The following is a 12,333-nucleotide window of genomic DNA, read 5'->3' as shown; positions in this document are numbered from 1 at the left end:
GCTCACTTTTGGGGGATTTATGACATTTCTTGTCCACCTGTAAATTGTTTCCCGTTCCTCTAACTGTAGATTTCATGTGCCCGTTAAGAACAACAAGCATTGAAAACGCAACAGGTCTCACCCTCGTTTACGTTAAAGCAATTCTGTTTGTAATTTGGCAGCTTTTTAGCTTTGCTTTTATTAGCGTTTTTCAAACTTTCATGTACAGAGTAGTAGAGAGTGAGTAGTAGGTAGAGAGTAGTAGAGTGAGTAGTAGAGAGTGAGTAGTAGAGAGTGAATAGTAGTGAGTAGTAGAGGGTGAGTAGTAGAGTAGTAGAGAGTGTATAGTAGAGAGCGAGTAGTAGAGTGAGTAGTAGAGAGTAGTAGTTAGTAGAGAGTGAGTAGTAGAGAGTGAGTAGCAGAGAGTGAGTAGTAGAGAGTGAGTAGTGGAGAGTGAGTAGTAGAGAGTGAGTAGTGTAGAGTAGAGTAGTAGCGAGGGAGTAGTAGAGAGTAGTAAAGAGTGAATAGTAGAGGGTTAGTAGTAAAGAGTGAGTAGTAGAGATTGCGGCAAGCTGCGTACTTTCAAATGCATCAAACCCCGGCAAGCTGTGTACTGAAAGCGGCATTTTTAAGATCATCAAACCCCGGCAAGCTGCGTAAGGAAAGCAGCCTTTTGATGAAACGTGCCGGTAACCGTGGGGTAAATAATAACATCAAACTGCGTACTGAAAGCGGTATTTTTAAGATCATCAAACCCCGGCAAGCTGCGTACTGAAAGCAGCCTAACTGAAAGCGGCATTTTTAAGATTATAAAACCCAGGCAGGCTGCGTAGCATTTCCGTTGCTAGGACACGCTAGGACACCAAAATGCAAGATGCAAAATGTACTGAAAGCGGCATTTTTAAGATCATCAAACCCCGGCAAGTTGCCAGGGAAAAGGTTTGCATTTATATAGCGCTTGTAACCCTGATGGGGTATTGAGACGCACTGCAGCAGGTTTTCTATCTGGGCGCCCTTCTGTGGTGATCTGGAAAGAGCGGACATCAGACTTTAGGAATCACTGTTTGCTGGTGTATGTTGTTTCTTGCCGTTTGTGTGTAGTTAGAAAAAAGATTTTATAGATTTCAGTTTCAAAACAGTTTGTGTAAATTAGTGATAAAGTAAATTGAGTTTGGCCTTCGAAGCTGTTTGTTGTTTTGGCTGGGTGGTGAGACTTTAAGGCCTGGGCAAAACAGACAATCACCCAGAGCCCCTCATCTTCCAAGGAGCCCCCTGGGAACGTGAACAATCTATCTCATATCTGTCTATTCCCCACCCCAACTTTCAATATATTATTCAATATTATTTGACATCATGGGGGTTGAAGCAGAAAACGAGCAGTAAAATACAAAACTGTCCCGGATAGGGGCCCCTAAAGTATGTCTTGCCCAGGGCCCCCAAAATCCTTAGGAGGAATCAGGCTGGGTGAATTGGAGGCATTTCGGTTCCCTCTGCTCGGCTCGTGAGTGCCTTCTCTATAGAGGCTACCAACCAAGTTCTGCACTTTATGATGCACTGGGTTCACATGACAGTGTGTTTTGTGTTAAGTTTGTGCTACTTTCATCCGGTTGTAACCACAGTGTATGCTGATTTGTGACAGTGCCCCGGATCTGGTTGCACTTGGCAAACTATACAACTTTGTGTCCGTGCTGTGCGCATAATGGTGAGAGGGCTCTGTGTAGCCGCTCTAGCGCGAGCTGTATTAGTACAGCAGGTTACAAGCAGTGGCTATCAGATGTTTATATAAAAACTCCCTCGTGCCAATGTTTTTAGTATTCCGAGGGCGAGCTAAAGGCGAAAAAACTCCCATTCCTTGTCATTTGGCGACCTCTGCTTTGCTCAAGTTTAGGGCGTGTTTGACTCCAAGTAAACCTGAACAGGAGGCCTCAGGCATTTCCCTCAACGCAACACGTCAAAAAGCAGTCCTACAAGCCACAGAAAGCGTCTTCAGGACTGCCAGGTCTGTTCTAGAAGGGATTACACGTGCTGCACTGGTGCTGCATCGCCGCCATCATAACAGGGGCATGCTTCCGGCCAGTAAGACTTCCCAGCATCCCATCAAATAACCGGCGGCAGTGAAAGCGATTGCTTTTTTGTTGCTATGACAATGAAATCATCGCAAGATGGCATCGGGCTGTCCACAGTGCGACGGACACGCGCATGCTGTCTGCTATGGACAGATGGCGAGAGCAGCCATGTTTGTCCATGCAGACGCGTGCATGCAAGCCCTCCGTAGAATCGATTTCAAAAGGTATTTGCAATAGCGAGAGCAGCGCATGCGCTGCTTTCGCTAGGCGAGACCTACAAACTATGTCACCATTTTTTATTACTGTGTCCTGCAAGCTTTTAACATGCCAGTTGGTTGTGAACTTAAGGTTCGGTTATTACCTTCTTAAGATAAAGACGCATTCCAGTACAAGTCTTGGACAAGAGCACTCCTAAATATTTCCGTCCTCACAACCACATTTCAGGTCATGTCTCTCACCTCGGCAGCTTGAGTTTCCTGGTGCAGCAGAGTAAGGCCCGTCAGATCCTCCAGGAAGGAATGTGAGGAATTGAACACTTGAGCCAGGAACTGAAATCCCTCCTTCTCGTACTGATCCAAGACCTGAAATGTTAAACACATAGAATATATTCAAACTTTGCTACTATGGTATGACGTTTCTTGACCCCTATGCTATCCGAAGCACGCATTCTTCATTCCTCAGTCATTAATAGACAGATTGTTAAACTTTTACAGATGTACATAGCAACCATTTAACTACACATTTCTACAATTTCATATCATTTTACAAGCACTAATGACTATCTCAATGGAATAACTCTCTACTGTAGGTTTATCGGTATTTCAGCACTCAAAACTTTAATCACAAACTGGCACATGCATCAACAATGCCATTTGCGATTCCTTAATAGCAAAAAATAGGGATTCGCTAATAAGGAATAGCAAAAGGCTATGCATGTAGAAATCGCTTACAAAATAGCGATTTCTAAACATTCCTTAATTGCTACTCGCAAATTGCGAGTCGCAATTAAGGAATACCTCCCCATTGATTCCTATGGGCCTAGAGGCCCATAGGAATGAATGGGAGGACTTTCTCAATTTGCTAATCTCAATTAGAGAATCGCAAATTGCTCATGCTATTTCAAGGATGCCAGGGCGTCAAAAAGACACCCTGTTGCACCCCTGAAATCTGCATATGAATACATCTTGCACACACACATGCCCCAAGGGCATGTGTGTGTGTAAAATGGAACTTTGAAAAATGCACTTTAGTGCATTTTTCAAAGTTTTTGCAAATTACCATGGAGTTCAACTTCATGGTAATTTGCTCCCCCTATTAGCGAAATCGCTAATTTTTAAACTTTCATGCATTGCATTTAAGGAATCTCAATTTGGGATTCCTTAAATGCAATCGCAATTTAAGGAATCGCTATTTAGAGATTCCTTAAATAGCGATTTTTGCATTTGGGATGATGCATCCCAAATGCAAAAATACCGGTCGCAAAGGGGCAGATTCTGCTAATCTGCCCGTTTGCGAGCAGTTTCCTTGTTGATGCATGTGGCCCTATATTAAGTCTAGCTATCTCTCCTAGAGCCTCATTTACATGCCACAGGTGAGTCAATTTCATCGCTGAAGAACATGTTACATACCTTCAATAACGCTCTTTTTGGTGAATACTCATCCTGACCGCAAGTTAGTCAACTTTTGAATCAGGCACCAGAATGGATCTGGAAACTTTCTTTTATAGTAATAGCTCCCAAACTACCGTAGGTGGCACCAATCGGACTCTTTGGCAATATCATCTCACCTCCGGCAGTAACAGTGTAGGACTGTATATAAGTGCCACCCCTGTTCACTGATGTCCTATTTTAACCAAGCATTCTACACCCTCACAGCAGAGCATCAGTGATAGACTGAGAACCAACACAGCATGGAAAATCTAACCTGGAACCTTATTACCACCAGAAAGACCACTGCAAAGGAGCAGGGAAGGACTGTGAGGAATCTGGGTTTAGAGTATGCACCAAGGAAAGAGTGTTACCAAAGGTAAGTAACTTGTTCTTCTGATGGATACTTCTAAGCTGTACCTCCCAAAAGGTGAAGGCTAGGAGGAGTGGATTTCAAATAAAAATATATTGCTGACCAAGCAGACAAAATGGTCCTTCCTGTAGACGTGATAGTCAAGGCAGTAATTCCTGGTCAAGGTATGGACGGATACCCATATAGCTGCCTGGCAGATGTCCAGCAACCCACCAGCAGTAACCAAGGTTATGCAATCTTAGCTCTGTTAGAATTACCCCAAAGGCTCTCAGGATGCTCTTTTCTGGCCAAGACATAGCACATTTTTATGCAAAGTACAATCTGTTTCTGGACAGCCTTTCCTTTTCTAACACCAGAGAACTTACTTTCAAAACATTTGACATCCACTCAGTGCTCCTTAGTTTGATCATTGTGAAAGCTAAAACCATCCCTGAGTCCAACCGGTAAAGCCTCTCCTCCTCCTTAGGCGGATGTTTCAGACAGAAGAAAGTGGGGCACAGGATGGATTCCTTTAGAATGAAATTCAACACCACATTCAATACAAAGGATGCTTGATTCCGGAGCACCAAATTGTCCGGATAGAATGTGGTATATGGTGATTGTACAGACAGCGCCTACAATTCACTGTCACAATTCAGCCGTACTGGCAATAAGGAAGATGGTTTTAAGGGTCAGTAACCTCAGAGAAGATAAAAATCTAATTAAGGTCCCACTGAGGCATACCAAAGGGCACAGGGGGAAACATAATTGTAAGCCCTGTCAAAAAGCTCATCAAAACCGATGACCAAAACAATCAGGGCTGATCCGGAAGAGGCTGAAAAGTCGAAAAGGCAGAAAATAACCTTTAAATGTGCCTAGGTCAAGTCCTTGGTGGTTCAAAGAGAGTAAAAACAGGAGAACATCTGATGGTTTAGCCTGCAGAGGGTGTAGAACCCTTCACTACTGTTGGAAGAGTAGGTCCTCCTGAAGAGGTAGGCGAAGTAGGGGACCGACGCTCAAATTTAGGAGGTCAGAGCACCAGATTATTCAAGCCCCAATGAGCTAAACCCAGTCCTGCTGACCTTCTTGAGAACTCAAGAAAGCAGAAACAAGAACACGCAAAGGAGCTCTAGTCCCACATCAGGTTAACCGTGTCTCCCGGCGAACCTCGAGACGATAGCTTTACAGCAAAAAAAGGCCAACAATGAACATTCTCAGAAGTGGTAAAAAGAGCTACCAAAGATTCACGTCTCTGGGTCAATCAGCCCTGAAAACCTCTAGATCCAGATACCAATCATTGTCAGCTATATGGTGCCTGCTGCGCCTGTGCCCTTAAGTGTTCAAGGCCAGATCACTGTCAGTCAAGAAAATCCCCTGCAGATCCAGCCAGCACCCCAGCCTGAACACCCCGTGGCAAGGAGCGGGTGACTCTACATCGCTCTATTTATTGCAGCACCACATGTTGGTCATGTTGCCCATCGGGATTTGCACTAGACTGCGATTTACAGAAGGCAGAAAGGCCTTGAAAGCCAATTGGGTGGCTCACAGTGCCAGATGATATGTGCCTTGGTTCCAGCGGCGACAATAAGCCTCAAATTTTGGCCCACCCCCAGCTCAATCACCACTAGGACTTCCAGATGGGATAGGGAGAACGGCCTGTCGCAAGCCAGGCTGAGATCCTTCCTCTACCATGGAAGGTCTGAGTAGCTTCATCCGACACACGGATGTTGTCTGAGTGGCACCCCCAGTGTTAAGCCCATTGAAGACAGAGGTTCTATTGCAGAGACCGCAAGTGCCAACAGGCATGAGGCAACAGCAGACTGCATGAGGCTAAACGTCCAAAACATTTCAGAACTGTCCAGGACAGAACATAGGACCAAACCTGAAAAATCAGGACATAGTCTGAATGTCTGGTCTCACTGACTGGAAGGCCTTGAATGGTACCGTGTTCACAGCACTAACCAATAAAGTAATCCTCTGCATTGACCAAAGATGGATATTTCAGCTTGTTGATGGAGAAGCCTAGGGAAGAGAGGAGCAAGATGGTCATCTTCAGATTGTCAATGACTGACTGTGACAAACTCGCCTTCAACAATCTTCAAGGTACAGGAATACGTGAACAACCGACCTGCAACTATCACCTTCGCAAACATCCAGAGGGCTGAGGTAAGCACAAATGCAGGACAGTGAACTGCAAGTGGTCACTCTTTACCAAAAAGTGGAGGAACTAGCTGTGGGATTGTGGGAGAAGTACATAAAAATATTGATTCTATAGGTTCAAGGACTTCATTCGATCCCCAGGGTCTCAAGTGGAGAGGACCTGGGCCAGAGTCAGCATTTTGGAGTTCTCCATCCCTTAAGGTGCAAAATTGGTCTGAATCCACCGCCCAGTAAGTAGCAGAAGTAGCGCTGACTGCCGAGCTCCTTCTCAGGGATCTTCTATTTTGCCCATTGGTCCTGCAATGACTGAAACCCTTAGGTAAAATTGAAGGCATGCTCATCTAAAGTCTATATCATAGGAGGGTTTGACAGAAATAGAAAAGCATAACCATGACTGACAACATGCAGGAATCATTGGTCCATAGTAACAGCATGCCAGTTAAACTGATAAAAATGCAGCTAACGTAGAAACTTATTCTTTTTATTATTGCATATTCCAGTCTGCGCATCGAATTTTGTTCACTTTTACCTAAGCCTTCAGAAACAGTCATCCTCAACAGGGCCTGTGACCTTGAGCACATCACAGTAGCCAGGAGTCTACTTAGTATCACAAGCAGCTACTATATCAAGGAGAATTGCATGTCGTGTAATATTTATATAGTGACAGAAGCAGCATTTCCTGATATGAAATCTGTTGCAGGCAGAAGATGTGCCAGGAAAAGTCAGCTAAAAAAAAAATAGAAATGGAAAATGTCAATGTAAAAAGTTTGAGCGGTTTCAAGTCTGACACTTGGAAAGGAGTTCAGCATCCAGATGTGAACTGGTTGCAAAAGCTAAACAGCAGCAACTACATCTGCAATGAAACAGAAAGAGGAGGCATGTGTCAGGATCTTTAAACCAGGAAACACGTGTTATGTATGTATGAAGGCAGGTAACAGATATACAGGAGAAAGTATGTATGGGGTAATATAGGGGAAAAAAGAATACCATTTCAAAGTTTTCCACATTCTATGTATATGTGAATAAAGAGATTGGGATTTAGGAAACGGTTGCTGTGAAAACTCGCCAGCTGGGGCCAGGCGAGATTAACAGTTCCTTCAAGAAACCTAGGCCTAGTGTATGTGGTGTGAAGCTTGACTCAGTTTTGGATAACGCTAACCTCTCTCATACGAGTAGAAAGAATTGTGATAACCATGAGGTTGTAACTGCGTAAACTACTGTATCTATTCAACATTGAGAGGATGAAGCTTCCAAGAGCCTTCTTCAGAGAGCTAGATACACTAGTAACAACATTAATATGGAATGGGGAAAAGTAGAGTTGTCATGGAAAAACAACGCCTTCCACAGCAGAAGGAACGGCCTGGAGCTCCAAACTATCAATTTTATTACATAACCGCTCATTTGTAGTTTGTGCCGAAGAGCGTTTTACATTTTTAATTGTTGGTGACCAGCAGTAGTGATGCTGCACACATCGCGGGTAGTATTAGCAGCAAAAACTAAGAGCAGGTATCTCACAAGATTGATAGCAGTTGTAGTGTGTTGTTGGAATGGATATATCACTATGAAACATTTTAGACAAGTTTATGTACCTGACATTCCAATTTGAAGCCCTTCCAGCGGAGTTGGCACGCCATCAGACTTAAGGGTGGAACAATGGAAGGACCTACGACTAGATAAGCTGGGAGACGGGTGTTCTGATGGCTGCTACAGAGTTTCCATTTAAGTGCAGGATGAATATCAGATCTCGGTTGGGCAGTTCAGAGCGTTTGGGACAGTAAGACATATAGAGGAGCATATGGGTGAATGGTAATGTAGAGCCGCTAAATGATGACACTGCAAAGGCAACACTGACATAGGGTATGGGCCGCAGGATAGTTTCACATCTATTTGCATGAATAGGCGCAGCACTAGGCAAGACTCTAACCAGTCTGAAGGCATGATTGGAGACGACTACAGGTAAAGAGCTTGAGGATGAGGAATGGGACACACTCTTTGATGATGTGGCCCACAAAACCTATTTAACAGCAATTAGGATGCATAGGATATTCGGAACAGGATCTGGGCGAAGTGCCAGATGCTGATCATTATGATTTGGTATGGTGATTTCAGGGATACTGAAACAAAATAGTGCAGCATACCAATGTGGAGGGAGACATATGAGAGGGGATTTACAGCCCCTTCCCTGGCTTTGCCAAATTGCATAATAGCCATACATTGTAAATCACATGAGGCCCCTTAGCTAAAGACATGGCAAGCAGATGCAATCTGATGAGCTGCTGCAGAGGCTCTTCAGTTGGTCAACAGTCTAAGTAATCTAGAGAAAGGGCAGAAAAAAAAATTCATGGACAACCCTCCCACTGCTTTCAGTACAAGCTTATGACAGTCCGGGGGGAAATATTTTCTATGAATCTAATTTCTTTGTGAGCACATATCTAATAAGATAAGTACCCCTGTCCAATGGGAGGAATGAGCCAAAGGAATGACCAGGAATTGGCAAACATACTAAAATACCCCATATCATCAGGTGTCACCTTCTCCCAGGGTAGCATACAAAACACACAACACCATGGATGGCGGGGTTATCTTCTCAACCTTGCTACTCCCTGCACAGTCTTACACAGATTATCTCTATTCCTTTTACACATTTTTCAGATTGAAGCCACCAGGTCTACAAGTCAAAATGCTGCTTCATCTTGGTCATCCCCTGATGATCTTCATTGCTTAACCACAACAGCTGCTATCTTATATCTGCAAAGGACAACACCCCATCTCCAATCTACTACATGTCTCCATCTACAGATAAGTCCTCATGTTCTAACATTTTTAAACAGTTTTAAGACTCCATTAGTACTCGTTACCTGTCAATTACTATTTCCCTAATTTCTTGAGTACATTTCAATCTCTTTTGAGGCTAGTGAATATGGGGCACTAAATACCTTCTAACTCATCTCAAATTCCAAGCTGCATGGTATCTCCCCCTGACCTTGCCAAGCAAGAAAATCTGACTGTTATGATAATTGTTTCCTCCGTACATGACTTGCAAAGGTTCTCATGCAGGTAGGTGACCTACCTGCAAATTTTGCAGGATACCCTGTCCAATGCTGTATAAACAAAGATGTCCTTTAATGGTATATGGCCCATGTTGATTTTAAAGGTGGTTGCACGAAAAAAGAGAAGGTCCCCACTGTCAATACAGCAGCTAAACTCCATCTTTTTCCAAATGAATATCAAAGAGCCGCACTAATCAAAGCTCTAGATACAAAACGTTCATTGCTTTGTTGCATTTGCGAAAAAAACCTTGCTGACTTCACATATATTGACATTAGATGGCATAGTCCTTTCAGCCCACACATTATAACCTACATTAGTGAATGATGTGTTAATAGCTTTTTTATTATTTTCAAATTATTCTTCATACTCATTCCACAGTAATAATCCCACCTCCGTTTTCACAACTCTTTTTCTTATGCCTACCACATTCAATAATATAACCTTGTTAACATTTTGTGCCTCTTAATCAGCCACGTATGTAAGGACAAACGTCAATACTATGCTTCTCAAAATATTGTGCCATTCCAACGGGTTGTAGTGTAGTACGTCTCATCTGGGTAAAATTTCCCTGGTACGCTGCTGCACCTCATATAATTACCAATCACTTTTTGTAACTATGGCATGGTACAGGGGCCCAACCATCAACATACATAAGACCTCAGTATACGTACTATCTCCTTCAGAAATGTGGCTTGCTCAGACGCCTAAAACATATCAGTTCTGAAGCATTCAGTTTTTGTCAATATGAGGGTTCGCCATTCCAACCCTCATAAGATTTATTAGGTCCCACCATAGCAGAAAATCCTGTGGTTGCATTGTGAGCAAAAAGCTACAGTTTCTGCACCTCTAGTATGGCACTGGGCCACAGCACTTTATGTCATTGCTGCATACAGATGCTGTTCCTCAGATCAATCTGCAGCAGAAGAGTCTCCCGTAGGAATTCAGGTGCATGTGGATATCACTCAGGAGTGAACAACTTTTATCAGTCATGGAGCATCAACCACAACCTGGGGTGCAGGAACGTTTGAATTGTGTGGTGTGGTTTTGGTGCAGATGTAGGATATAGCCGTGGGACACCTTCTTAATAATTTCTGTAAGTATCTGTGAACCGAAGTATCCTACACAAAGTGCCATTTGCACTGAACAGTACAAACTTGTGCAGAGCGCTACTGGTGTTAAGAACTTACCTAGACGATTAGTGAAGTTTGCTTTAAGGTAAAGACAAAGGCCTTAGGGATCATGATCAAATTGAAACTTGACCCAAGTCTTGCTAGACATGCTTTACGTAATGGAGTAACACATATGAAAGTGGGAGTAACTTCCTAAGTCTCCATGAAGAAATAATGTAATCATTTTAGGATTCCTGAAGTAGCAGAAGTGGTATGAAGTATTTCTAAGAGAGCTGACAAAGTCTTAGTTAATGCCTACAGAACCAAGAAACAAAATGCATGAGGGAATTCATTATATAATCAGTTCCAGATGGAGACAATTCAGGGACAGACGACCAGAAAGTAGAGTGGGGGCTAGAAGGAAGCAGGATAACATAGGACACCTTGTGTAGAGTCTCCTGCATGACGAAACTAACTGTTTTACACCACTAAACTAAGTCCCATTCCCACCTATCAGCTATGAGATAGCCATATGCTGGAACAAAATCAGGGAACCCCTTTGAAAGCCAACATACCACACTTTGAAGTCAATAAGATCAAAACACGAAGGCTATGTTACAGCATTGAAAATGCATTCTGAAGTATTGGGACCTTTGCTGAACACAAAAGTGACACCTTTATGCTGCATTGGTTGCCAGGTTGAAAAAACATAACAAACTGCTCCGCATGTGAAAAAACCAGAAGGGGAGTTGGTTTTATGTGATCACTTTTCAGAGGCATATGGTGAAGGTTATAAAGTAAGAACACTTTGTAGAGCAAGAATAACAACAACTGTTCATGACAGCAGATGGCCTGTTAAAAGAAAACCACAATAGTTTCCAAGTAACAATTTAATTGTTTGAGTTTAGCCTAGTCTAAGCTATTCATAACAAGATACAATTGACTTTAAGGGGTTTCATGCCGGCCTTGGTGACTCTCTAAGATGCTTTTGCAGATTTTACTCCACTCTCTCACGATCCAGGATGATTGGCAACATAAAACTCCTTTCCAATCCCAACGACCTAAAAGGCTCATTGGAGATCCTTGTCTGCCTAATCTTCTGAATGCTCTCATTCCTACAGTTATCCTAAAGATCCCAGAGATTCCAAACCACTCATTTTTCTTGAAGACCTATCCGGGGAAGCAACAGTGGCTCACTCAATGTTAAGGAATGGCTAAAGGATGTTTATGACTTAGGCAATTATCACCCAATCTCCCAACTTCCTTTCCTCACCAAATGAAAATAATCTGTGGCTTCTTGGATGCAGCCATACTTGGGAAAAAAAACAATATTTTTGACTCCGCTAGTTTCGGAATATGAATGAGCAGGCAATTGGTGAGGCCAACAACCTTGGATGAAAGAGAATGATGTCAATATAGTGCCCTCAGTTTGTAACATCTCTCAGCAACAGTTAATACCTCTGATAATTCAATTCTTCTTCTCAGGCTCAAGGAGCGCTGTATTGGGAGCCCAGTTCTAGTGTGGATAGAATTCCTTCTTTCGGCCAGACTGCAATCTAATGCCACTGACCCTTTTGAGTCTCCTCTATGGCACGTCAAGTGGATGCCCACAGGGTTCATCTCTATTGCCTTTATTTTTCAATAGGTACATATTTCTGTGGGTGGAATAATAACATTAATACCAAGCATGATTTTCACGTATGCCAATGACACCAAGCTCCTGATTCACCTCACCCCAAACCTAGGTCACATCATTAATTTGCTCCATTTATAATAAGAAATTGTTTAGCTATGATCTGCTCATGGCTATCCTGTAACTACTAAAAGCTAAATTTATGAAATACTTAAGTAATTTTTCCACACTCTACATATGGAAAGTGCATCTTTGTACAACCTCCATTGGGCCTGTAGGATGCCATTGGCTTCAGTGAAAATCTGGTAATCTTAATGGAACACAAGCTCTACATGGA

General features: G+C 42.9%; 1 protein-coding gene across 3 annotated transcripts in view; it reads right to left on the bottom strand.

Moving 5' to 3' along the window:
- ATG7 (autophagy related 7) overlaps nucleotides 1-12,333 on the bottom strand; it is a 1,343,349-nt gene that overhangs the window by 380,236 nt on the left and 950,780 nt on the right. For all 3 annotated transcript variants that reach the window (XM_085624866.1, XM_085624868.1, XM_085624867.1), the window contains one exon: nucleotides 2,504-2,626. In XM_085624866.1, the coding sequence (XP_085480992.1) occupies nucleotides 2,504-2,626 (123 nt within the window). The remainder of the gene's footprint in view (nucleotides 1-2,503; nucleotides 2,627-12,333) is intronic.

The sequence above is a fragment of the Triturus cristatus genome, chromosome 9, assembly GCF_964204655.1.
Source record: "Triturus cristatus chromosome 9, aTriCri1.1, whole genome shotgun sequence".
Taxonomy (NCBI): Eukaryota; Metazoa; Chordata; class Amphibia; order Caudata; family Salamandridae; genus Triturus; species Triturus cristatus.
The sequence above is the reverse complement of the archived record's forward strand: the minus strand, read 5'-3'. Positions and strand labels throughout refer to the sequence as shown.